General features: G+C 56.6%; 4 protein-coding genes and 2 non-coding genes across 6 annotated transcripts; 3 read left to right on the plus strand and 3 right to left on the minus strand.

Moving 5' to 3' along the window:
• The first annotated feature begins 130 nt into the window (after window positions 1-130).
• Window positions 131-1,908, plus strand: NDUFB10 (NADH:ubiquinone oxidoreductase subunit B10). The gene is made up of 4 exons (XM_068207276.1): window positions 131-332; window positions 1,067-1,205; window positions 1,478-1,617; window positions 1,726-1,908. The coding sequence occupies exons 1-4, from the start codon at window positions 185-187 to the stop codon at window positions 1,821-1,823; spliced, it is 525 nt and encodes a 174-aa protein (XP_068063377.1). The 5' UTR covers window positions 131-184; the 3' UTR covers window positions 1,824-1,908.
• Window positions 1,909-2,248: 340 nt separating this feature from the next.
• On the minus strand, window positions 2,249-4,999 carry RPS2 (ribosomal protein S2). Its single transcript, XM_068207275.1, has 7 exons — window positions 4,739-4,999; window positions 4,537-4,626; window positions 4,019-4,126; window positions 3,312-3,485; window positions 3,078-3,237; window positions 2,551-2,642; window positions 2,249-2,369 (listed from the first exon to the last, which is right to left on the minus strand). The coding sequence occupies exons 1-7, from the start codon at window positions 4,892-4,894 to the stop codon at window positions 2,289-2,291; spliced, it is 861 nt and encodes a 286-aa protein (XP_068063376.1). The 5' UTR covers window positions 4,895-4,999; the 3' UTR covers window positions 2,249-2,288.
• Window positions 2,741-2,877, minus strand: LOC137483940 (small nucleolar RNA SNORA64/SNORA10 family). The gene has a single exon (XR_011004681.1). It is a non-coding gene; the product is annotated as a small nucleolar RNA SNORA64/SNORA10 family (small nucleolar RNA).
• Window positions 5,000-5,392: 393 nt separating the features above from the next.
• On the plus strand, window positions 5,393-5,517 carry LOC137483943 (small nucleolar RNA ACA64). The gene has a single exon (XR_011004683.1). It is a non-coding gene; the product is annotated as a small nucleolar RNA ACA64 (small nucleolar RNA).
• Window positions 5,518-6,075: 558 nt separating this feature from the next.
• Window positions 6,076-15,939, plus strand: TBL3 (transducin beta like 3). The gene is made up of 22 exons (XM_068207277.1): window positions 6,076-6,174; window positions 6,313-6,364; window positions 6,440-6,535; window positions 6,768-6,815; window positions 7,738-7,879; window positions 8,046-8,130; window positions 9,234-9,401; window positions 9,809-9,884; window positions 10,034-10,130; window positions 10,508-10,704; window positions 11,003-11,144; window positions 11,504-11,562; window positions 12,070-12,173; window positions 12,550-12,700; window positions 12,825-13,055; window positions 13,215-13,285; window positions 13,671-13,827; window positions 14,185-14,243; window positions 14,484-14,587; window positions 14,750-14,821; window positions 15,105-15,263; window positions 15,730-15,939. Exons 1-22 carry the CDS (start codon window positions 6,116-6,118, stop codon window positions 15,840-15,842), a joined length of 2,442 nt encoding a protein of 813 aa, XP_068063378.1. The 5' UTR covers window positions 6,076-6,115; the 3' UTR covers window positions 15,843-15,939.
• A 2,450-nt stretch (window positions 15,940-18,389) lies between these two features.
• On the minus strand, window positions 18,390-22,075 carry NOXO1 (NADPH oxidase organizer 1). The gene is made up of 8 exons (XM_068207427.1): window positions 21,910-22,075; window positions 21,431-21,511; window positions 21,254-21,317; window positions 20,590-20,770; window positions 20,179-20,360; window positions 19,850-19,963; window positions 19,268-19,385; window positions 18,390-19,044 (listed from the first exon to the last, which is right to left on the minus strand). Exons 1-8 carry the CDS (start codon window positions 21,973-21,975, stop codon window positions 18,390-18,392), a joined length of 1,461 nt encoding a protein of 486 aa, XP_068063528.1. The 5' UTR covers window positions 21,976-22,075.
• Between the last annotated feature and the right edge of the window lie 2,720 nt (window positions 22,076-24,795).

Consider the following 24,795-nt stretch of genomic DNA (forward strand, 5'->3'; position numbering starts at 1 on the left):
GGGCTCTTCCCGCCCGCCCCATCCCGGGATCCCCTCACGGAGGAGGGACACGCGGACTACAGCTCCCGGCGTGCCCCGGGGCCGCCGCCGTCTTCCCGCGCCCAGCCCGCGCAGGGGTCGCCGCCATATTGCCGCGCTGCCGCCCCCTCAGGGGTCGCCGCCATCTTTCCGCGCCGCCGCCGCCATGCCGGAGGATCACGACTGGGAGGCGTACAAGGTGCCGCCGACCCGCACCCCCGTCTCCGAGAGGACCACGTCGGTGCCCAATCCCGTCGACTACTTCCAGGCCGCCTTCAGCTCTGTCTTCGACACGCCCGTCACCTTCATCCGAGGTACCGGCGGGACGAGACACCCTGTCCCCCACCCCCGGCCCCCGCCCCGTGGGGGTTGAGCAGCGACGCGGGGACGGGGACACCGGGATGGGCACACCGGGGCACGGGGCAAAGGCGTGAGGACACGGGCACCTGGACAGGCAAAGGGCACGCGCGAGGACGCAGGGACACCGGTCCTGACGGTAACAGCAGGGGCAGAGGGACAGGACACTGGGACAGAGGGACATGGCACATTGACAAGAACGCATGGGACACAGACAGATACACGGCGTGGACAGAGGGACAGACACAGGGACACGAGACACAACGTGCAGACATGGACAGGGGACACACAGAACACAGCACGGACACAGGGACACGGGACAGACAAGAACACAGCCTGGGTAGTAGGACAGACACAGGGACACTGCACAGACATGGGACACAGACAAGAACACAATATTGGTAGTGGGACAGGGACGTGAGACAGCACGGACGCTGTGACAGATACAGGGACATCAGGACACTGGACAGTTCAGACACTGGGAGAGGTGCAGGGGATGCAGGGGCACAGTAGCACAGCGTGGACAGGACATGGGACACAGCACAGAGGGGCAGACACACAGATGGGCCCGAGCTGGGCACAGTGTGGACCCACTGCTGCTGCCGGGGAAGGTGGCACCGGGCAGTGCCAGCTCTGGGGCTGCGCTGCCCTCGGAGCTGGGCCGGGCTGTGCGACCGGGCTGTCCCTGCAGGCTGGATCGAGCGGTGGCAGAACAAGAACAAGTTCTACTACTACCACCAGAAGTTCCGCCGTGTGCCCGACCTGAGCCAGTGCCTGGAGGGTGACTACCTGTGCTACTACGAGGCCGAGGCTCAGTGGAGGAGGGACAGGTAGGGCTGCCCCTGGACTGTCCCCAGCAGAGCACACAGCTCTGGGACCTGCAGCATCATGGTGGATGCTGGGGTGCTGAGGCAGCACCTCCAGCCCACCCCATTAAACATCAGTGTCCTGCTGTCCCCGCGGCACGTCTGGGCATGGTGGCATTAGGGACCAGGACGCTGAAAATCCCAGGGCTGACATTCCACAGGGTCTCCTCACCCCTTGGTTCAGCTTTTCTGTCACCTCGTGGCTGCTGCTGCATTCCTCACCATCTTTCCCGCAGGATGGTTGATAAGGAAATCGTGGAGATAGTCCGGGAAAGGTTGGCTGCGTGCAAGCAGAGGGAAGGGCCCAACCAGTTCCAGAACTGTGCCAAGGAGATGGAGCTGCTGGTACAGGTCACCAAGGCCTACCAGGACAGATGTGAGTGTGGCAGCAGCACAGGGCAAGGGCTCTAAACCCAGGGAAGGGGGCTCTGAAGCACACAGGGCTCGTGGGAGGCACTGCTCAGGCCTCTCCTTTCTTTTTCAGACGGTGACCTGGGCTACCATGGCAATGCACGGACATGCCTGATGAAGCAGAAGCACAGGATGATGGAGGAGAGGAAAGCAGCACAAGAAAATCAGTAGAGCTGCAACAGTCGCTCCCTCCATGGTGCTGGTATCCCAGTGCACGTTGCTTCCTTGGCCTCGACAATAAACAGACATCTGTACAGCTGGGCTCTGTATTCATTCTTTGAAGAGCTCTGCCAGCCCTCAGCTCCACGCACTTGGGGCTGCCACTGTTGGGGTTTGCCCTCTGGACCTTTTCCTCTCCTCCAAGAGCCTCCAGAACATTCCGTGTGCTGCTCTGCCTGGCTCTCAATTCCCTCAGTCCCAATAAAGATGCAGTGCCCAAGGCCAGGCTGGACAGAGCTTGGAGCAGCACTGTTTAGTGGAAGGTGTCCCATGGCAGGAGCTGCAACTGGATGAGCTTCCAGGTCCTTTCCAACCACCCCATTCCATGTTTTAACCCAGCTGCCCCAAGCACCAACCCCCGTCACACCAAGCACCGATTTCTGGTTCTCTGATCACTTTATTCTCCTACAGAACCCGTCAGGTGGTGGCCACAGCGGCTGCCTGGGTCCTCTGCACCGACACTCTCGTGTGGGTCTTGGCCAGGTGATCAGTGAACTCCTGCAAAAAACGGCAGCGGGTTATTCCCGCAAACCCCTCTCACGGGTTCCTCAGCACCACTTCCATCCCTCGCGTGCACTGGGGCTGGCGTGGCTCAACTTCATACCTACCCAACCGCTGGGTACAGAAATCTAAATTTTAGGGGCAAGGTTTGAGCTGTGAGTTACCAAACTGCTCTTACCTGGTAAGGAGACTTGGTGAAGACAGTCTCTTTCCAGAGGTCGGGAGTCAGGTAGCTGTAGGTTTTGGAGATGGCATCGAAGGTGGCTTTGGCTGCAGAGAAATGTCACACGCTGTCACACACTGCCCGTCAACAGCTGCAGGACCAGCCCGCTGATCCAACCCACAGCTCCAATGTACCCCAGTCAGGAAAATGTGGAATTTTGAAAGGACCAGGGAGACCAGGGAGGGTCTCTCTGATGAACCCACAAAGCTCAGGTTGCTCTCTCTCTCCAGTTACGACGATTACACTACGGCACACAAGTGCAATCGCGCAGATTGGGAGATTCGGGAGTGTCGAGGGTGCAAACCCCACGTTTGTGTCATTAACTGAGACCCGACCTGCAGCAGAACTGACTGCACTGTCAGCAGGGCTCATGGCTTCTCCTTCCCTGCCGCAGGCACTAACCACCACGAAACGGAGGCGCGGCGCTGCGCCCCATCAGTGACAGAGGTGGCCCCCAGCCCCGTGCCAGCCCCAGAGCTCACCGAAGTTGCCGAGGGTGGCCGTGCAGCCCCGCGCCGACGTGTAGCAGTCATCGATGCCGGCCATCATCAGCAGCTTCTTGGGGACAGGGGCGGACACGATCCCGGTGCCACGGGGGGCCGGGATCAGGCGCACCAGCACGGAGCCGCAGCGCCCGGTGACCTGCGGAGACACGACGGGTCAGCCCCAGAGCACCGCCCCGAACCGCCCCAGGGCCGGGCCAGGGGCTCGCTCACCTTGCAGGGCACCGTGTGCGGCTTCCCGATCTTGTTGCCCCAGTAGCCGCGTCGCACGGGCACGATGGACAGCTTGGCCAGGATGATGGCCCCGCGGATGGCCGTGGCCACCTCCTTGGAGCACTTCACCCCCAGCCCCACGTGGCCGTTGTAGTCCCCGATGGCGACGAACGCCTGCAGGCAGAAGAGGAGTTTTCACTGCTCCACGCCGTGGTGCGTGCTCAGCTGGGTGTCACAGCTCACCCCAAACCTTACACACAGTTCTCCAAACCCGTTCTTCCCCTCAGAGCTCATCCTTCAGCCAGAACCGGCCAAGCACTGGGACTCAATTCCCTGCTGCAGGCTCGCTCTGGTCAGAACTCCCCACGATTTCCCAGCAGCATTCCCTGCTTATACCCAAAACTTCTCCCTGGAAACCCAACAGTGCTGTGCAAGAGCAAATGAACTTCGCGGTGTCAGAAAAGTTTTCTTAAGAAGAAGTTTGAAAGTCTTGCAGCCCAACTTTTGGGCCAGTGCTCGTTCAAGGGACATCTGCACACATTCACTGACATTTTAAAGTATATACATTTAACAAACTACTAACGGTCCTCACAGCAAAATACTTCCTTACTCGATGTGACAGTGAAAGAGATTTGGAGTGATTAAAATGCCACTAAAGGTGCAGAAAGGGAAGCTGTGAACAGGAAGATCCAGAAAAACGGGATTACCTTGAACCGGGTGCGCTGCCCAGCACGGGTCTGTTTCTGCACAGGCATAATCTTCAGCACCTCATCCTTCAGCGAGGAGCCCAGGAAGAAATCGATGATCTCCGACTCCTGCAAGAGTCAGGCACTGAGCACACAGAGATCATGGAATCCTGGGATGGTTTGGGTTGACAGGGACCTCAAAGGTCAGCTAATCCAACCCCCTCCCAAGGGCAGGGACATCTTCCACCCTGCCAGGCTGCTCCAAGCCCCAGCCAGCCTGGCCTTGGGCACTGCCAGGGATCCAGGGGCAGCCACAGCTTCTGTAGGAATCTGTGCCAGGGCCTGCCCACCTTTACAAGGAACAATTCCTTCCCAATATCCCACCTGATCCTATCCCAAGTCCCTCTCCAGCTCTCCTGGAGCCCCTTTAGGCTCTGAAGTGTCCCCGGAGCCTTCCCTTTCCCGGGCGAACAACCCTTGCTCTCCCTGCCCGGCTCCACCCCTTGGAGCATCTCCCTTCCATGTGCACAGCAACTCACCTTGATGGGAAGCGAGAAGAGATAAATCTCCTCAAGAGACTTGATCTTCATATCCTTGACCAGGCGACCGAGTTTGGTGACGGGAATCCACTGGCAGAGAAACCCACGGGCAAGAGTCACCAGGTGCCAGCCCCAGCCGGGAGCCGGCTCTGCTGGCCCACTCCCGGGCCCGGCAGCACCCCCGGCCCGCATCCCCACTCACCTCCTTATCCTCGGCTTTACCTCCGCGGGCCCCGCGGCCTCTCCCGCGGCCCCTCCCGCGGCCGCGCCCGCGGCCCCGCAGCCCGGTCCCGAATCCACCGCGGAAGCCCCCGCGGGCCGCTCCCGCTCCTCCCGCAGCACCGGCGTCGTCCGCCATTTGCTGGAACAAAGCGGGCCGTCAGGCGGGCCGCGGCGGGCGCGGATGGGGCCGGATGCGCCGGGCCGGGCCGGGCCGGGCCGCCCGCCGCCGCCGCCGCCGCCATACTTACGTGATCCCTCAGCGTAGAAGGCCGCGCCGCCGCGCCGCGCGCTATTTATACCGCGCGGGCATCTCGCGAGAGCAGCGCCAGCCCTGCGAGCTGAATGAGGCATAGCGCGCGGGCTGGCACGCACGGTTTGTGCTGAGTTATACAGAGCGCGGGGCGCCCGCGACTCCCGGCATAAAGGGGCGCGCACGGCCCGAGCGCCCAGAGCGCGGCGGGGCGGCGACAGGTGAGGAGCTCCGGGCGGGAGGGCACGGCCGCATCCCCCTCCTTCCCTGCGCCTTCCGCCTTTGGAGAGCGCTGCTGGCAAATGGCTATGTTGCTGCTCGAGCCGGAGCCCGGCTGGCTGGGGTGCGGGGAGCGTCCCGGCAGGGGCCGCGGTAGCGCCCGGCGCGGTCTGAAAATCATTCGGGGTCTGCCGTGGCCCCGGGTGAGATAACGGCGCCCATAGCATCGGGAACATTAAGCTTATTGCCCACGGCTGTGTGTGGGGAATGAAACCCATGTTCCCATAAGCCCCGTGGCCGCGGTACGGGCCGAGGCGCTGTAGGGGCTGTTTCTCAGCTCTCTTCTCTGGACCAGGTGCCGTTCCTGGCCGCCGAGAGCCGCGGCCCCGCCAGGGGCTGGGCTGACACTTCCAAGGCGATCCCTTCCCGGGAGGAGCGGTGAAGAGCACGGGGCTGCCGGGATGGACGGCGCCGCGGGAGTCACAGCTGGAAACGATTCGTTTTTACGTTTTGATGTGCAATAAAAGATGAAATGCTTAAAAGATGGAGCGTCTCTCTTCTAATTGCCCACAGTTCTACTTCACGCTTCCTTGGGGCGGGGAGGGGCGGTTTTGCTGGAGAACGCTCCGGGTGGCGGAGAAGATGCAGCGCAGGAGCTGCTCGGGGCGGGGCGGGGCCGCTTTGGCGGAGGATCGGGGAACTTCGATCCCGTTCTCGGAGCGGGGCCGCTTTGGCGGAGGAACGGGGAACTTCCATCCCGTTCTCGGAGCCGTGCCTGGGCCGCGCCCCGCGTGGTGCTGCTGGCGCCCCCCGCTTACGTCACTGGAGGGGCCGGAAGTGCTCCCTCACTTCCCGGAAGTGTCTGCCGGAAGCACGTGGGCCGCGGCCATGGCGGACACGGACGCGGCGGCCGCCGCTGCCGCCGTCCCCGTGCGCTTCAAGAGCAAGTGAGGCAGCGGTGGGACCGGGCTGGGGCTGGCGGGGCGAGCGAGGGGCTGGGCCGCGCCGCGCCGCGCGACCTCGGCCCCCGGGCCGCCGCAGCTCCGCTTTAACGGGGCCTTGCCGCGCGTCTCTTTCCCTTCCAGCTACGCCGCGACGCGGAAGATCGAGCCGTTCTACAAAGGAGGGCGAATCCAGGTAATCCCGGCTCTGGAGGGACATCGGGGAATGTCGCGCCTCCTGGCTCTAACGTTCCCGATCCCTTCTCTCCAGATCAGCCGCGATGGGAAGTTCATGTTCTGCCCCTGTGGGAGCAAAGTCAACGTCATCGATGTGGAGACGGGAGCGCTCCTGCACAGCCTCCAGCAGGTGACCGGGATCGGCCTCTCCTGAGCGTTTTGCGAGGTTCCCGGAGGGTTTTCTCAGTGTGGATACAAAGCTCCCAGGAGTGAGGAGCGCAGGGAGGGTGGGAACGGACCCAAGCACGGCTTTTGGGCGGTCCCCGAGCTGTGCTCCGTGTCAGCAGAGCCACGTGGAGAAGGCAGCTCGGAGATCTCTCCAGGCATGGTTTAACCGTGGCATTCCCATTCTGTTTTCCCAGGATGAGGAAGAGGATGTCACAGCATTCGTGCTGAGCCCTGATGACGAGGTTGGTTTGTGCTGGGGGCCGTGAGCAGCCTGGGACAGGCTGAGCCAGGAATGGGGGGAATTTTGGGGAGTCTGTGCAGGGCCAGGGCTCGGACTCGACGATTCTTGTGCATCCCTTCCAGCTGGAGATGTTCCATGCCCTGTGTGCTTCCTGAGATCCCCAGGAGCCTTCTCAGGGGGTTACTCTTGGAGCTCTGGGTCTCTGGGTCACGCTCAGGGCTCTGGGTCACACTCAGAGCTGTGGGTGACACTCAGACTCGGGGCCATGGCCCACACTCAGGGCTCTGGGTCACACTTGGGGCTCTGGGTCTCAGGGCCGTGGGTCACACTCAGGGCCGTGGGTCACACTCAGGGCCGTGGGTCACACTCAGGGCCGTGGGTCACACTCAGGGCTGTGGGTCACACTCAGAGCTGTGGGTCACACTCAGGGCCGTGGGTCACACTCGGGGCCGTGGGTCACACTCGGGGCCGTGGGTCACACTCGGGGCCGTGGGTCACACTCAGGGCCGTGGGTCACACTCGGGGCCGTGGGTCACACTCGGGGCCGTGGGTCACACTCAGGGCCGTGGGTCACACTCGGGGCCATGGGTGGCACTCAGAGCCGTGGGTCATGCTCACACTCGGGGCCATGGGTCACACTCGGGGCCGTGGGTCACACTCAGGGCTGTAGGTCACACTCAGAGCTGTGGGTGACACTCGGGGCCGTGGGTCACGCTCACACTCGGGGCCGTGGGTCACGCTCACACTCAGGGCCGTGGGTCACGCTCACACTCAGGGCCGTGGGTCACGCCCAGCGCTGCCCAGAGCCTGAGCTCCCCCGCAGCTCCCTGTGCCGTGTGGGAGCGGCAGGAAGCCCAAGCCAGCCCGGCAGGAAGCCCAGGCCAGCCCGTGGCTGAGGCTGCCCCTCGCCCCGCTGTCCCCAGGTGCTGGTGACAGGGAGCCGGGCGCTGCTGCTGCGCCGCTGGCTCTGGAGGGAGCCCAGGTGTGAGCGCACCTGGCGAGCCGTGCACACCGCGCCCGTGGCCACCATGGCCTTCGACCCCACGGCCACCCTGCTGGCCACAGGTACGAGCCAGCTTTGTCCCGGAGGGGGTGTCCTGCTCCCGGAGCACCTCCCAGGGCAGGGCCAGCAGAGGTTCAGAGCCCAGAGCCGTGTCCAGTCTGGGGGTCTGCTGGAGTTCCCACGGCTCTCTCCTCCAGAGCTCGGTCCCAGGTGTCCTTCTCTCCCCAGGGGGCTGTGACAGCACCATTAAGATCTGGGACATGACCAAACACTACTGCACGCACAACCTGAAAGGATCCTCTGGAGTGGTACAGTAAGGACCAGTCCTGGCTGTGCTGGGATACTGGGATTGAGGTGCAGTCCTTGAGTTAATGCAACATGAAGGCCCATTCCAAGCAGGGGCTGGGCTCTTCCTGCTTTCTGAGAGCAGGGTTATGGCTGATTTTGCCCAGAGAGGAAACGGTTTGGTCAAGAATTTTTAGGGAATCCCAGAATTGTTGGGCAGGGACACCTCCCACTAGCCCAGGATGTTCTGAGCCCACCCAAGCTGTCCTGCTGTGGGATGTGCATTATTTGAAGGTGGGTTGGGTGGTTCATTCCTGCTGTGGGATGTGCATTATTTGAAGGTTGGGTGGTTCATTCCTGCTGTGGGATGTGCATTATTTGAAGGTTGGGTGGTTCATTCCTGCTGTGGGATGTGCATTATTTGAATGTTGGGTTGGATGGTTCATTCCTGCTGTGGGATGTGCATTATTTGAAGGTTGGGTGGTTCGTTCCTGCTGTGGGATGTGCATTATTTGAAGGTGGGTGGGGTGGTTCGTTCCTGCTGTGGGATGTGCATTATTTGAAGGTGGGTGGTTCATTCCTGCTGTGGGATGTGCATTATTTGAAGGTGGGTGGTTCATTCCTGCTGTGGGATGTGCATTATTTGAAGGTTGGGTGGTTCATTCCTGCTGTGGGATGTGCATTATTTGAAGGTTGGGTGGTTCATTCCTGCTGTGGGATGTGCATTATTTGAAGGTTGGGTGGTTCATTCCTGCTGTGGGATGTGCATTATTTGAAGGTTGGGTGGTTCATTCCTGCTGTGGGATGTGCATTATTTGAAGGTTGGGTGGTTCATTCCTGCTGTGGGATGTGCATTATTTGAAGGTTGGGTGGTTCGTTCCTGCTGTGGGATGTGCATTATTTGAAGGTGGGTTGGGTGGTTCATTCCTGCTGTGGGATGTGCATTATTTGAAGGTTGGGGTGGTTCATTCCTGCTGTGGGATGTGCATTATTTGAAGGTTGGGTGGTTCATTCCTGCTGTGGGATGTGCATTATTTGAAGGCGGGTTGGGTGGTTCGTTCCTGCTGTGGGATGTGCATTATTTGAAGGCAGGGTGGTTCATTCCTGTCCTGTCCCTCTGCTCCTGCCCAGCCTGGTGGAGTTCCACCCCGACATCTCCCGCCTGCAGCTCTTCTCCTCCTCCATCGATTACAAGATCCGCATCTGGGACCTGAACTGCAGCAAGTGTGTGGCAGTGCTGGAGGGACACTTCAGTGCTGTCACCTCGCTGGCCTTTGCAGATGGGAACAGCCTCCTCAGGTACCTCCTGGCAGGGCTAGGACCTCCATCCCTTCACCTCCTGCAGCACTGGGGGATCCTGGAGGGTCTGGGCAGGTTCTGCTGGGAGGGGAAGGGGTGGTGCAAGTGCTCAGTGGGTGTCAGCACCTGTGCATTGAAATCCTGGAATGGTTTGGGTTGGAAGGGACCTCAAAGCCCATCCAGTGCCATCCCTGCCATGGGCAGGGACACCTCCCACTGTGCCAGGGTGCTCCAAGCCCCGTCCAACCTGCCTGTGTTCCTGGGAATAGCCTGTGCTGGCACAGGGAATGCTGCTGCTCTCTCTCCCGTGGCCTTTCCAGAGAGGTTTTGAGCTCCCACAGTACCAAATTTGCACCCAGACCGAAGCTGAACAGGTTTAGCACTAAAACTGAGCTTTTCATCTGCAGCTCTGGCCGTGACAAGATCTGCATGGTCTGGGACCTGGAGACCAGGCAGAGCAAACGAACCATCCCTGTCTACGAGGTGAAACTGCTTTTTCTTTCTTCCTTTGAGGCCCTCTGTAGTTTCTAGGCCATGGTGTCCCTCTTTAGGGTCTGTAGGTTGTGAAATCAGGTTTCTCCCCCTTCCCAGGGGTTTTCAGCCCTGGGTCTGTGCCTGTCTGACTCTTGCAGACCGTGGAAGCCGCTGTGTTGTTGCCTGAAGAGGGAGATTTCTCTCAGCTGGGTGTGAAGAAACAAGGGCTGCATTTTGTCACAGCTGGCAGCAAAGGTTAGTGTCACTTTGGAGCCTGAAGGGTGGCACTTCAGTCACTTCACTGCTGCCATTCCCGGGCTGTGTGTTCTCCATGTGGCAGGAGCCTTGGGTGGAGAGCAGAGCCTGCTCCTGAGTTCCTTGGGCAGCAGTGGATGAGCAGGATGGAACAGGCACAGATCCATGTAATACTCAGACACATTTATCTCTATTTTCAAACTCGATGAGTTTGATTTGCACCAAAGAAGCAAAACCTTGAGGCTTTTCCAGCCACTGCATCCTGCCCAGACTTGCCTTGGAGCTGTGTGGCTTTTCCCACTGTGGTTTGGATGATGTTCCCTGGACATCCACTGTGAAAAGCAGTGGCTCTGCCACGGTTTCTCCTGTTTTCCCAGGCATCCTGAGGGTGTGGGACGCGGCCACAGCTGCCTGTGTGCACACCCAGCCCGTGCCCTTCGCGCTGCGGGAGGAGCCGAGCGAGCGCAGCCTCTCCCAGTGCCAGTTTGTGCCCGCCAGGAATGAGATCCTCACCGTGTCCATGGAGCACAACATCGTCTTCTATGATGCTCAAAGCCTCCAGCTCAGGAAGCAGGTGACAGCCCTCAGCCTCCCTGTCCCTTTGTCCGTGCTCCAGGACCAGCTCTGCTGCTGGAAGAAGCACCAAGGGCGCCCTTGGCTCCAGCCTGTTCTGGAATTGCTCCATGGGGCCAGAGAATTCCACTGGTTTGGGGGAGTGCTGCCCAGAGACCAACAAAGGAACGAGAAAGCAGAACAGAGTTAGCCAGAAATGCCTCCTGTGTGTAGAAATTACACCCAGTATGAGATGAAAACCAGTCACTCCCACCTTCTCCTTCAGCTGCCTTTTCCCTCTTGGGCTGTTCCCCTTGCAGCTCACAGGATACAACGAGGAGGTGCTGGATGTGAAGTTCCTGGGCCCTGGTGACTCTCACATCGTTGTGGCCACCAACAGCCCCCAGCTGAAAGTGTTTGAGCTGGCAACGTCCCACTGCCAGATCCTGTACGGCCACACAGGTGGGTGACAGCGCTGGCCTGGGGGCACCGGGCAGCTCTTCCTTTATCCAGCTTCTCCTGGAGCTCTGTTGGAGAGGAGTCCCTGAGTTCTTGGCGGAGCAGCACCACAGCAGGTTTGGGAGTTGTGTGGAGAGAGGATGTGTCCCATTGTCCCTGTCCCTGGCAGTGAGATCAGTGTAAACTGGAGCTGAAGGTGCAGGTGTGTGGCAGGCTCAGTCCTTAGGGACCAGTTGTGTCCCAGACCTGTCCCCTGGCTCATTAACTGGGCTCATTAAGCACTGGGCTCATTAACTCACTTCTTTCTGTTGTCCCATCTTAGCATTGCTCTGCACCCACGAGCTTTTATTTCTCCTGTTTAGAAACAATCCTGGCTTTGGATGTCTTCAGGAAAGGCCTGATGTTTGTCACCTGTGCCAAGGTGTGTCACTGTGCTCCATTTAATGAAACTCTTCATTCCTAGTGATCCTTGTGGGCAAAATTATGTTATTTTTGGAACTCCAGAAAGGGCTTTTTGTTCATACAATCCCTGTCTGCTGCATGCCCCAAACAGGTTCTCCCACTATCCCTTTTTAACATTGTCCCTGGGAAAATTGGTTGTATTTTATTGGCCTGAAGGAGGTATTTCCTTCTCCAAACATCCTGGTCTGGGAAAGTTGTTAGTGTGAGATTGATGAGGAAAAGGTGCCAAGAGCCCTGACAGACCCAAAACCAAGGCTGTGATACAACCTGGAGATTTGTGTTAATTTCTGGAGAAATAAACCTCCATGCTGGAGCCCCAGAGTGGGGGCTGATCTTGCCAGCTGCTGAGACAGAGACGAAGGTTCAGGCTGGAGCAGCAGAGACCAGTCGGGCTCAGGGATGTGCTGAAAGCACAGGGAGCTGCTGGCTCCCCAGAAAACTGAGGCATTCCTGTCCTTCCCCCCAGGACAGGAGCATGCGTGTGTGGCGCATGGGCAGGGCTGGCAGGGTCACCTGTGTGGCCCAGGGCCTGGGCCATGCCCACGGCGTGGGCGCCGTCGCCTGCTCCAGGTAACACAGACTGGGGGAGGGAGGGAGGGAGGGGAATGTCCCGGTGGGTGCTGTCCCCCTCCCAGCTGTGCTGCTTCTCATCCCTGCTCCCAGCTTCTCGTGGTGCCCGAGTGTGAAGGGATCATGGGATGGTTTGGGTTGGAAGGGGCCTGAAATGTCCTCCAGTGGCACCCCCTGCCATGGGCAGGGACCCTTCCACTGTCCAGCCTGGCCTTGGGTACTCCCAGGGGTGGGGGAGTCCCTCTGAAATGAAAGAGCTTGGAAAGCCATGAAACCACTTTTCCACACCCCAGCAGTGGCTGAGTGTGGAGATCCCAGTCAGGGAGGAGGAACCACAGAATTGTTTCCCTGCTCTTGATGGTTTGATTCCTCTCAGGCTGAAGGAAAGCTTTGTAGTGACCAGCAGCCAGGACTGCACCATCAAGATCTGGAACATCCCGGAATCCCTCACTTCCAAAGCAAAAGCAGCTTTGATCTCCAGTCCAGAGCCCCTCCACGCCAGGGTGACTGAGAGGGGCCACGACAAGGTACAGCTCCACCTGAGCTTTCAGTGCTTCAGCCTCCCTCCTGCGCCGCAGCCTCCGTTTGTTCCGTGTCCCACAGCCAGGGCCGAGCCTGACCCTCTTCCTCCTCCTCTTGTGGCTTCCCCAGGACATCAACAGCGTGGCGGTGTCCCCCAATGACAAACTGCTGGCCACGGGCTCGCAGGACCGGCTGGCCAAGCTCTGGTCCTGCTCCGACTGCTCCCTCCTGGGGGTTTTCTCTGGGCACAAACGGGGCATCTGGTGTGTGCAGTTCTCCCCTGTGGATCAGGTCCTGGCCACCTCCTCGGCTGATGGGACCCTGAAGCTTTGGGGACTTCGGGACTTCAGCTGTCTGAAGGTGATGAGAACTTTGCCTCTTGCTCCGGGCGAAACCTTGGGGTTCCTTAAGGATCCTTCCAAAACTTGGAGCTTATTTCTTTGGGCTGCATGAGTAAATGGGACCCTTTGGGGTCTCTCCAAAGGCCTGGCACTGTTGAGCTTCCTTTCTCTTTTGCAGACCTTTGAAGGCCACGATGCCTCAGTGCTGAAGATCATCTTTGTGAGCAGAGGGGCTCAGCTGCTCAGCAGGTTTGTGCCTGCCCAGGGGTCTGGGGAGGTTCCAGAGGTAAGGGAATATCTGAGCTCATCATCAGCACCAAGAGGAAAGACTCTTGTGTCCAAAGAATCTTTGGAAAGATTTATAGGAAGATGCCATGTTTAGGCCAGGCTTTCTGCAGAGGGTATTTTAATCTTCCTCCTCTCCAGGTGTCCCGTGTGCCTGCTGTGGCATTGCTGGGTTGGGACAAACTCAGTAGACGAAGCTAAGGGTGCATCTTGCCCTCCACATTTTTGGTTAATTCTGCTCCTGTTTGGAAGGAATCGGGATGGGACAAATCCATCTGATACTTGAGGTGGCACAGAGCAAGAATGGATCTGTCCAGTGACTGTTTCTGTTGTGTTTCTCTTCCAAAAGTGGATCTGATGGTCTCTTGAAACTCTGGACAATTAAAACAAACGAGTGTGTGAAAACATTAGATGGCCATGAGGATAAAATCTGGGGTCTTCACTCCAACAAGAAAGATGACATGGTCGTGACAGCCTCCAGTGACTCCTGCATCACCCTGTGGCAGGTACAGCACGGGGGCTGGTTCCTCCCTGGGTTAATAATTGGGGTAATTGGAGAGCTCATGGTCTCAGTGGCTTGTTTTTCATGTGTTCTCCTTGTCTGCAGTTTGATATTAGGTCAACAAGGCTGATCTTGGGGTTTGGGGGTATTTTTCGGCCATCCTGTATGTCCCCAGAGCAGCAGATGGGCCCCAGCTCTGGAGCTTTGGAGGGAAGTTGGAAATTGCTGGATTTATCATTTAAATTACTTGACCCCGAGATTTTGCTGCAGAAACCGGTCTCCACATCACTTGGTGGCTAATTGAAAACCCTTCTGTATTAAAGCAGGATTTGATAAAGTTTTATCCCATTTTTTTTAATAGGATGTGACTGAAATTGAGGAGAAAGAAGCACAGGCTAAACAGGAGGAGCAGATTATGAAGTGAGTTGATCTCGTGCCATAAAGAGCTGTGAAAGGCAAACTGTGCAGTGGAGCTGTCCACACCTGGAGCCATCCAGCTCCACCCGATCCCAATATTGGAGCGAGGGAATTGAGGCGTTTATGGACGAGCACCACAAACTTCTTAACTGTTACTGCCAAATCTGCTGCTTTTTCTGTAGTTTTGTTTTTTTTCCAGCACCCAAAGACTGGTCTTACTGTCACCGCTGATTTGTTTTCCAGAGAGCAAGAGCTTTCTAACCTTCTCCATGAGAAGAGGTACCTCAAAGCTCTGGGCCTGGCCATCTCCCTGGACCGGCCGCACACGGTGCTGACCGTGGTCAAGGGTGAGTCCAGAGCGTGCTCTGAAGGCATTTCCTGCCCTCTCTCCTTTCCTGGACACCTCTTCCAGCAAGTTCAAGGCTACAAATCCAATAATTAGTCTGAAAGCCTGAGTTTTCCCTGAGTGATGTCACCCAGGGTGTCCCTGCTGTCATTTCTCTCTCCAGCCATCCTCAGGGAGCCTGAGGGGAGGAGGCACCTGGAAGAGAACATTGTTCGGCTCCGCAAGGATCAGAAAGGTTTGTGGCACGGTTGAAGTGCTGGAAGCTTTCAGGTCAGAGGCTTGTCCTGTCACCTGAAATTAGAATCCTACAGTCCTGGAATGGTTTGGGTTGGGAGATTGTTCAGTTTTACCCTCTGCCATGGGCTGAGACACCTTCCACCAGACCAGGACCTGGCCTCGGGCACTTCCAGGGATGGGGAGTGCCACTGTGTGGGAACTGAGCTCTGTGAGAGCCCAGCGATGTTTGCCAGCGTGGGCCCTGCTGGGTGCCAGCCTGGCCAGGCTTCCTTCCCCCACAGAGGCCGTGCTGGCGTTCCTGGTGACGTGGAACACCAACTCCCGGAACTGCCACGAGGCCCAGGCCGTCGTGGAGACGCTCCTGAAGCACGAGGCGCCCGACACCCTCCTGCAGTTCTCGGGGATTAAATCTGCTGTGGAGTCTCTGCTGCCCTACACGGGTGAGCCCTGTGGGGACAGGCGTGGGCTGGAGGTGCTGCCCTGGATCAGGGATCATGGGATGGTTTGGGGTGGAAGGGGCAGGTCAGTTAATCCACCCCTGCCATGGCAGGGACACCTTCCACCACCCCAGACTGCTCCAAGCCCCAGTGTCCAACCTGGCCTGGGACACTGCCAGGGATCAGCCACAGCTGCTCGGGGCACCTGTGCCAGGGCCTGCCCACCCTGCCAGGAAACAATTCCTAATTCCCAATCTCCCATCCACCCCTGCCCTCTGGCAGTGGGAGCCATTCCCTGGGTTCTGTCCCTCCATCCCTTGTCCCCAGTCCCTCTCCAGCTCTCCTGGAGGTCTCCCTGGCGTGTTCCCTTCTCCAGGCTGGGCATTCCCAGCTCTCCCAGGCTGGCTCCACAGTGGAGGGCCGGGTTCTGCTGCCTCCCCTGTGACCCTGAGCCTTCCCCTCCTTGCAGAGCGCCACTTCCAGAGGCTGAGCCGCCTGCTCCAGGCTTCCACCTTCATCGAGTTCATGTGGCAGAACATGAGGCTGGCAGATGTGGCCCAGCAGGACCAGGGGACTCTGTGACCCCCTGCCCCCCCAACCAGTTTCTCTTTCCCACCAGGATGGCAGCTGGATTTTTAGTTCCTGTATTTTATAATAAAAGTTTTAATTTCTAAACCAAGTCCAGCATCCAATCTCCTCAGGGATGAATGAAAGGACAAGGTGATTTCTTTGGCCAAGCTGGGGTTTGCGTTTTCACACCCTGAATTTTCAGACTCCCAAACAGCAGTTAGTTTGGGATTAAAAAAAGGCAGAATCCCAACAAGCAGTTGGGATTTAAAGGATTCGTGGAGCTGGGATCTTGCTTGGGCAAAGCAGCCTGGACCAAGGTGGGGGGGGTCTCACCTGTGCCCACCCAAAATTTAGCACCTGAGAGGAAGAGAAGCACAATTTAAATTCCCCAAATAGCAAACTTTTAAAGCATCAAACACAAGCAGGCTTCAGAGATATTTACATGTATTTTATTTCATAGACACAGATGTATAAAATTCAAACAACACAAACAACTCACAAGTTCTTTATAAAAATATTAAAAGATAGCTGGGAGAATAAGTACAATTAAAGCCATCAGTGTAGAGAAAAGTCTTAATTTTCCTATAAATCTTTTTCTAACTCATTTCTAGCAAATGAGTTTAGGATTAGAATTGTTGTGAGTTTCAGTAACTACCCAGTCCCCTGGAAAGGGGAATGTTTTGTCCATAGAAGTGACCTCTGTTCCCATGCCCAGGTGGGACACAAGCTGTGACTGCCCTGGTTGTGTTCCTGTGCCTGCACAGACATGGCTGGAGGGAACAGGGATGGGGTTCCTCCCCAGCAGGCTTTTTATTCTCACAACCATTCAGCAGATCCAGCCCATCCCTGTGTTTCATGGCCTCTCCACTAACCTATAAAAGAACCCCAATCCCAAATCAAAAGTCAAAAATATCTATAAAATCGGGGTTTCAGTAACTGCCATCACACATCCCATCCCTCCCCAGTCCCGTGACTAGCTCAGGGTGCCAGGGCTCACTGAGGCACTCTGGTGCCACTCCTTTGCCCTCCACGGTGGCCGTGGCTGTGCCAGCTGATCCTGGTGTGGGGAATAACCCAGCCGGTTCTGCAGGGAGGGGAACACCTGCCTCGGGGAGAGCTCACGGAGCTCGGGGTGACCTCCAGCTCTGGAGCTGCTGGAAGCGACTCCACTCAGCCCTGTCCCAGTAACTCCCTGGTCCCTGGGGAAGCTGCAGCAGGAACCATGGTGCCCAGGGCAGGGATGGACGTGTGTGTCCCTCGGGAAGGGACAGTCCCAAGCCCTGACGCTCCAGAGGTGATGGATGTGTGTGTGTCTCGGGAAGGGACAGTCCCAAGCCCTGACGCTCCAGAGGTGATGGATGTGTGTGTGTCTCGGGAAGGGACAGTCCCAAGCCCTGATGCTCCAGAGGTGATGAATGTGTGTGTGTCCCTCGGGAAGGGACAGTCCCAAACCCAGACACTCCAGAGGTGATGGATGTGTGTGTGTCCCTCGGGAAGGGACAGTCCCAAACCCTGACGCTCCGGAGGTGATGGATCTGTATGTGTGTGTGTCCCTCGGGAAGGGACAGTCCCAAACCCTGACGCTCCAGAGGTGATGGATGTGTGTCTGTGTGTGTGTGTGTCCCTCGGGAAGGGACAGTCCCAAGCCCTGACGCTCCAGAGGTGATGGATGCCTGTGTGTCCCTCGGGAAGGGACAGTCCCAAGCCCTGACACTCCAGAGGTGATGGATGCCTGTGTGTCCCTCGGGAAGGGACAGTCCCAAGCCCTGACACTCCAGAGGTGATGGATGTGTGTGTGTGTGTGTGTGTGTCTCGGGAAGGGACAGTCCCAAGCCCTGACACTCCAGAGGTGATGGATGTGTGTGTCCCTCGGGAAGGGACAGTCCCAAGCCCTGACGCTCCAGAGGTGATGGATGTGTGTGTGTCCCTCAGGAAGGGACAGTCCCAAACGCTGACACTCCAGAGGTGATGGATGTGTGTGTGTCCCTCGGGAAGGGACAGTCCCAAGCCCTGACGCTCCAGAGGTGATGGATGTGTGTGTGTCCCTCGGGAAGGGACAGTCCCAAGCCCTGACACTCCAGAGGTGATGGATGTGTGTGTGTCCCTCAGGAAGGGACAGTCCCAAGCCCTGACGCTCCAGAGGTGATGGATGTGTGTGTGTCCCTCGGGAAGGGACAGTCCCAAGCCCTGACACTCCAGAGGTGATGGATGTGTGTGTGTGTGTGTGTGTGTGTCTCGGGAAGGGACAGTCCCAAGCCCTGACGCTCCAGAGGTGATGGATGCCTGTGTGTCCCTCGGGAAGGGACAGTCCCAAGCCCTGACACTCCAGAGGTGATGGATGCCTGTGTGTCCCTCGGGAAGGGACAGTCCCAAGCCCTGACACTCCAGAGGTGATGGATGTGTGTGTGTGTGTGTGTGTGTCCCTCGGGAAGGGACAGTCCCAAGCCCTGATGCTCCAGAGGTGATGGATGTGTGTGTGTCTCGGGAAGGGACAGTCCCAAGCCGTGACGCTCCGGAGCCGCTGCCCACGGCTCCCAGGGGACTGCAGCGAGCGGGGTGTCAGGGCTGTCCCCGTGTCCCCTCCTCCCCAGGGCCACTAATGCCGGCTGGGGACCGGCCGGGGAGCGGGAGGCCCGGCCGGGGAGCGGGCCGCTGCAGGGCGCGCTTGGTGACGGTGCTGCAGCGCTGCAGGATCTCCTGCGCCGAGGGCCGGGCTGGCACCCTGGGGACACCCGCGGCCAGCTCAGGCTCAGCGAGGGGCAGCTCGGCTGCGGAGGAAGCCGGCTCCACGAAGCCGGAGTCGTTCCTGTCGCTCGCACTGAGGTGCGGGGCTTTGGTGCCGTGCGCGGCCAGCCCGCGGCCCGCGCCCGGAGAGCTCCCGGCCGGCTCCACCTCGGGCAGGGACCGCGACAAGTGGGGTTTCCAGGCCAGCCGGGCGTCCCCGGCGCTGCTGCTGCTGCTGCTGCTGCCCGAGCTCAGCGAGGAGCTGTCCAAAGCCAAGTCCAAGTCCAAGTCCAGCTGCGGGGTGGAGCTGGCCCGGGGCAGGGAGCGGGACCTGCCGGGCTGCCGGCGGGCCGGGCCCCGCGGCTGCGGGGAGCGGAGGCTCGGGCTGCAGGCCTTGCGGCCGCAGCTCAGGATGCTCTGGAGCTGGTGGTGAGGGTTCTGGTAGGGCCGGAGGCACAGCGAGGGCATGTAGCCAGTGCAGCCGTTGTACCTGAGGGCAGGGATGGAGGGAACACTGAGAAAACCCTTCCAGCACCTCAGGCCAAGGGGAGGGGGCTCTTGGGGAGCAGGCGTGTGCTGTACACGGGGTGTGAGGACAGGGAAAGCGTCCCCAGCCAAGGACAGCCAGCTCGGGGGGCTCCTGTGCATCCCACACGGGGAGGAACAGCAAGCAGCTCCCTCGGGGAGCCAGGCCTTTGGGAAAGCCTCCTCACCGGATCAGCCACCAGCCGTTGTGGGATGTCCTGAGCACCTCCACCACCACCCCCTGGTTCAGCGAGAGCTCGTCTGCCTTCTGAGCCTCGTAGGCCTGCGCCACAAAGTACAGGCTGCCTGCAGAGAGAGGGAGAGGTTGGATTTGCCTTGTGGAGAAAATCCTCTGATCCCTGTGACACACCAGCCCAGCTGCAGGGCAGCTGTCCCTGAGAGTGACTGGTTTGCTCAGGGACCCCAGTCTGATCCATTGAAGTTGGACATAAAGAAGTTCTTTACAAAAAGGGTGTGGAGGCCCTGGAAGAGGTTGCCCAGAGAAGCTGTGGCTGCCCCTGGATGCCTGGAAGTGTCCAAGGTCAGGTTAGATGGGGCTTGGAGCATCCTGGGACAGTGGAAGGTGTTGGGGTTGGAACATCAGGTGGGCTTTAAGCTCTCTTCCAACCCAAACCACTCGATGATTCCACGACCCACAGGTGGTGGCAGAGCCAACCAGAAGAGTCAGAGGTCCACGCAGGGACTCCAGGCAGTGGGTAAAGTGGTGGTGGGTTTGCAGAACTCATTTTTTGAAGGAGAAACAGACTTACCCTCCTCGTTTGAGCTGAAGGCATTCTGGATGTCCTCACAGGCATCAAGCTCTTCCAGGTACGAGGCTGGGAACCAGGCTATCTGCTTGTCTGCGTTCTCCACCAGCCACCAGCCTACAAAGAGGAAGAATACCCAGATTTTAACAGCCTGCAAGTCAAGACATGACAATATTCCCTAGGTAGAGGACACAAGAGAAGGAGGGGCATTCACTGTCCCCCCAGGTAAGCACACAGGTGCAAACACCTGAGCCCCTGACACTACCTCAGCATTTGCCTAGCTATGAGTCCATCTGCCCATCTACCCCAACACTGAATCCTCTCAAACCTACCAGTCATGTCCTGGATGAGCACTTCCACAATCTCCTTCTGAGCCACTGTGAAGGGTTTGTTCTTTGTGTCCTTGGTTTCAAAGGCCTCGATGCAGCGGTAGCTCTGCGATGCCTGAGGGAGGGTGATGGAGAGGGGCTGGGGGCTCTTCTCCCTTCTGAATACTGATGGCATGATCACAACACTGGGAAGTAAAGGTGCACGTCAAAAACTCAGGTGAGAGGTTGAGTTTAGTATTGGTTTTGGTAAAATCATTTCTGCAGTAGGCTGAGAAAAGCTTCAGGCATCAGAAACAAAATTAAAAGCACCCAGCTGAACTGCCCTAGAGTGCAACTGGTGTTTCCCTTCTATCCATATCCCATAACATTTCTGTTCCATGAACAAACAAAAAAAATACAACTCAAATTTCATACCTGTTTTCAGGGAAGGAGGGATCCAGGTCCTGAGTCTGTGCCTTGAAAAACTGATTCACCTCTTCACCCCGGGAGATTTTCACATCAGTCTTCAGCAGCTCCTGGGAATATGTTTCCAGCAGTTTCAGGATCTCCAGGCACCTGTTCAGTTTCCCACCCTTCCTCTGCTGCATAGTTATTCCTTCAAAATAACAAGGGCACAGTTGGGATAGGACAGCAATGGATCCGGATCCCTGGGAGCAGCACCTTTTCCCTGAACACCGGGTGCCCTCACCCACCACCCTTCCTGCCCAAGCCCAAACTGTCCAAAGTCACTGTCCCTGCCTCCCTGTCATTTTTAACAGTTCCTGATAGGATTTTTTAACATCCAAAATTTCTCTTTTTTTTTCACATGTAAAGTTTCAAGAAGCTGTAGGTCAACATTTGAAGTGTAGCATTAATTTGCCAAGTGCAGCTATCTATTAAAAAAGCCTTTCTGGGTCATTTTAAGTCTGTACTAGACCCAAACAAGCTGATGTGACCCAGCAACACCATGGCAGGAGCAGGAGTGAGCCCCTGATCTGTTCCAGAGGAAGGTCAGGCTCAGAGACTTCAGTCTCTGCCATGGTTAAGGCTGTCCCTGATCACTCTCATGTTTGTTGGTGCATCAGAGATTTGTCCTTACCTTTAAACCTGGGTAAACTCCTCAGTGGCCCACTCTCAGTGGGGAATTTTCTCTTCAGCTCTTTCTAAAAGCAAGGAGAAGGAGAGAACAGTGATTCCTGACAGCTGACACACGGCCAGGCTCCTTCCCCTCCCCAGGACAGGAACCTTGACATTTCAGGAACTGAAATTCACTTACATGGAATTTCTTAAAGTCTTCAAACGTCCTGTAGATGAGAATGTTGTTCTGATCTGACCAGGACACAAACATCATGTAGTTCTGGAAAAAGAAAAGCAGCTTAATCACAATGTTCAATTTTGGAAGCTTCCAGGCAATCAGCATTTGCTGTGGTTTAGTTGAGGCTTTTAATGTCACATTAAAATTTTTAAAAAAACATTAAACCTACAAAAATACTTCCTTAATTTCATAGTCCCAAATGGGTAATCATTGCTGAAATCAGGAGAATTTTATGGAGCTGTGACAAAAAGAGAGCAAAACCCAAGATATTAAGCTCATTAAAAAACAAGTCCCCTTGTCCTAGACCTCCAATCCCAATACTATAGGGAATAGCAAACATATCCCTGGAAGAGCAACTCAAAAACCTCTGGACTCCCAATTTGTAAATTATATTTAAGGAGGAAAACAAAGCCAAAAAGAAAGAATAAAAGTTAAAGTACCTTCTGTTTTCTGCACTGCATGAAGCCCACAGCTGTCACATCCATGGGATACCTGTTGCAGCTCATCTTCCCCACGGCGGCTGCTCCTCTGTCGAAGGGAGCCAGAGGGATGTGTGAGGGAGGGATGGGAGCTGGAGGGAGCAGAGATGCTGCTCCAGCCCCGACTGCCGAGGTTAAATACCCTGGAGCAGGAGGCAGAGCAGAGGTGTTCCCGAGCTTCCTCCTCCGCCCAGCCCCAGTGCAGAAATTCCGAGATGTGCCAAACTGCCGCGTGCCTTTTACCTTTCCCCCCGCTTTTAACATGCAAATGCTGCCGGGTGCAGGCGGGACATTGTTCAGGGAGCGGGGAGAAAAAACACATTCTTTTATCACATCCTTGCTAACCAGTGCCAGGAAGGAAGGGAAGGGAGCCGGGGCTGTTTACCAGCGCTGGGTTAGAGTAAGTCACAGGGGCAGCAGCACCTGCCCCAAGATATTTCCGGGACACCTGTGAAGTTTATATGGCTGTATTACACGGACCTGCAACTCGGGGTGAGCTTACTCCAGCCCCAAAGCCTCATTTAGAACAGCCAGGGCTGTAAAACACAGATCAGGAACCATTAAACGTGAGTAATATTTGTTGCCAATATTTGGGGTTTTTTTTCCTGCTTTGTCCCACCTGCCGAGTTACTTTAAATAGATTTCTGACAGTTTTATCAACATCTCCATTGAGGTGCCGATGTAATGAACAGACACATCCCCAGGATGTAACTAAAAGACTGAAAGCTCCTCGGGTGAAAATAGGTGATGGAAATTCAGCTCTGAGCGCTCTGCCCTGCGTCCAGCCATGTGCCCACACCCTCCCGGGGCAGCCGGCGGCTCTTCCTAAGGAGCAGCTCCACTGCCCAGAGGCACAGCAGGAGAGATAATTCCAGCCTTGGCCAGCCTGTCCTCTCCCTGAACCTCAGGGCTGATGGGCACCGTGTGATCAAAGCATCTCTTCTTTGATAAAGCCTCCATTGAACCATTTTCACTATAATTATCTTTATCATTATCATTATTGGAGCCCAAACTGAGAGGCTCAGCCGTGTCTCCCTTTCATTTCCCAGCTACACCTGGTGTCTCAAACCTTCAGCAATGGCCGCAGATGATTTTTCATCTACCAAAAAAAAACCCACCCCAGAACTGGAACAGGGAGCCAAACCAGATTCCTTCTGGAAAATACAGTCAGGAGGGTCTTGGTTTGTGATCCATGAGCACAGGAGGCTGCTCCCACACAGCAGGGCGGCAGTTTCTGGAGACAAAAAAGCAGGTTTATTGCAGTTGGATTTATTGCTGCTGGATATCTGTCCTGCATTAAAAAGGGAAAGTTATCCAAAAAGCACTTTGGTTCAGTGTGGATTTTGGAGAGAAAATCTCTCCAAAAGCATCTCCAAGGCATTTCCTGGCTCAGGAAGCTGTACGGGAGCTGCCCTGTGGAAAAGGGATGTGGAGCGGCTCCCTGCCCTCCACAGCCCTGGAATCAGACCCTCCATCCTGTTACAAAGCCTCCAGCCAAACCATGTGCTGGCAAATCTCCCCAGATCAAACAGTGAGGATTTTATGGAGTGAGAGGAAATCACTTCATCCAGCAGATTTATTAAGAAAGTCCCAGTCTCTGAGGTGCCAAAACCCTTTGCTGACTCCCTGTCCTCAAACCGGCACTCCTTGGCTGCTTCTTGGCAGCCAAGCCTGGGCCAAGCTCACCCTCACGTGGCTCTCTTAAGTGGCTCTTGGAAATATCTGGGACCAAGACTCCCAATGAAGCACCTTGGCTTGGTTTCCTGTCTCAGAGCAGACACAAACCACAATGTATTTCCAAGAACGTAAAGGTTTAAACCTATTTATCCTGACTGGGAAAAGCCAAAGACAAGGAAAGCCTTGGAGGAGCTGCAGGATGAGGAGACAGCTGGGGAGATACAGAGAGCACCTTGATCTGCAGATGCCATAAAAACCAGAAGAGTAGGAAACAGCCTTGGTTTTGCAGTGCTTCATCATTCTCAGGGAATTCAAGCAGAAAGGGGGGTGTGGAAAACATCGAATGGAATGTTACAACAGGAAGGTGAAGCTACACAGGGGTTTACAAGTCACCCGAGGCAGAAGGACCAGCCCTGCAGTTTGGAGAACTGATCTTCTGAAAAAGATTGCACTGACTGGGAGATTGCTGGTCATTGCGCTGTTGCAATCAAAGCAAATATGAGCAAAACTGCTCAAAGCTCAATAATTGGTTATTGAGAAAATGTTTTGCGGAAGTGAAGGGCTCTGTGACACAGAACTGAGGTGCAGGGAAGGGAGGGGAAAAGCCTGCCACTCCTCTGAGACACCAACACCTCTGGAGTCTCCTGGAGGGCTCAGTTCCAGCTCTGCAGCTGTCACAGCAGTATCGGAGCACTGGAGGTGTCAGGTATGATGTCACGAAACTGTCTGCTCCAGAATGACCTCAGGAGCCACATCACATCTGCAGTGACACCGCCTACGGAACCAGAAGGAGGCTGGGCCAGATGGCCCTTGGATGGGCACAGTGCTCCTCAAAGCTCTCCACAGCTCTGGCCATGCCAGGGCCATTCCTGTCGGCAAGGATGGGTAACCCACCAGCAGAGGCCACAACTCCACTTCTCTGCTGGATGCATTTGGACTTGCTTATAGAAAACAAGACTAACATTGTTTTTCTGGCATTATCAAGTTTACTTTTTGTCTTCTACAGTTTCCATGTCATCCTGCCATAAATCAGTGCCTCCTCTTGGGTAATAATTAATGGCAGGGGAGGAGGGGGTCTGCCCAGAAAAAGTCAGACTCAGCAAGAATTACTGGGCGCTGCTGTTTCATCATCGATGTTTATTTACACAGCTCTGAGGGCAGCAGTTAATT

Source organism: Anomalospiza imberbis, chromosome 16 (assembly GCF_031753505.1).
Source record: "Anomalospiza imberbis isolate Cuckoo-Finch-1a 21T00152 chromosome 16, ASM3175350v1, whole genome shotgun sequence".
NCBI lineage: Eukaryota > Metazoa > Chordata > Aves > Passeriformes > Viduidae > Anomalospiza > Anomalospiza imberbis.

Excerpts from the sequence above, each read along its gene's own strand:
- NDUFB10 (XM_068207276.1), top strand. The coding sequence starts at position 185 with ATGCCGGAGGATCACGACTGGGAGGCGTACAAGGTGCCGCCGACCCGC. Across the intron at positions 1,206-1,477 it reads GCTCAGTGGAGGAGGGACAG|GATGGTTGATAAGGAAATCG; the intron begins GTAGGGCTGCCC and ends TCTTTCCCGCAG. Across the intron at positions 1,618-1,725 it reads CAAGGCCTACCAGGACAGAT|ACGGTGACCTGGGCTACCAT; the intron begins GTGAGTGTGGCA and ends TTTCTTTTTCAG.
- RPS2 (XM_068207275.1), bottom strand. The coding sequence starts at position 4,894 with ATGGCGGACGACGCCGGTGCTGCGGGAGGAGCGGGAGCGGCCCGCGGG. Across the intron at positions 4,127-4,536 it reads TCTTCTCGCTTCCCATCAAG|GAGTCGGAGATCATCGATTT; the intron begins GTGAGTTGCTGT and ends TGACTCTTGCAG. Across the intron at positions 2,643-3,077 it reads GGCCACCCTCGGCAACTTCG|CCAAAGCCACCTTCGATGCC; the intron begins GTGAGCTCTGGG and ends ATTTCTCTGCAG.
- TBL3 (XM_068207277.1), top strand. The coding sequence starts at position 6,116 with ATGGCGGACACGGACGCGGCGGCCGCCGCTGCCGCCGTCCCCGTGCGC. Across the intron at positions 6,816-7,737 it reads TGCTGAGCCCTGATGACGAG|GTGCTGGTGACAGGGAGCCG; the intron begins GTTGGTTTGTGC and ends CGCTGTCCCCAG. Across the intron at positions 12,174-12,549 it reads GGCGCCGTCGCCTGCTCCAG|GCTGAAGGAAAGCTTTGTAG; the intron begins GTAACACAGACT and ends GATTCCTCTCAG.
- NOXO1 (XM_068207427.1), bottom strand. The coding sequence starts at position 21,975 with ATGAGCTGCAACAGGTATCCCATGGATGTGACAGCTGTGGGCTTCATG. Across the intron at positions 20,361-20,589 it reads CCCTCCTTCCCTGAAAACAG|TGTTGTGATCATGCCATCAG; the intron begins GTATGAAATTTG and ends TTTACTTCCCAG. Across the intron at positions 19,045-19,267 it reads AACGGCTGGTGGCTGATCCG|GTACAACGGCTGCACTGGCT; the intron begins GTGAGGAGGCTT and ends CCCTGCCCTCAG.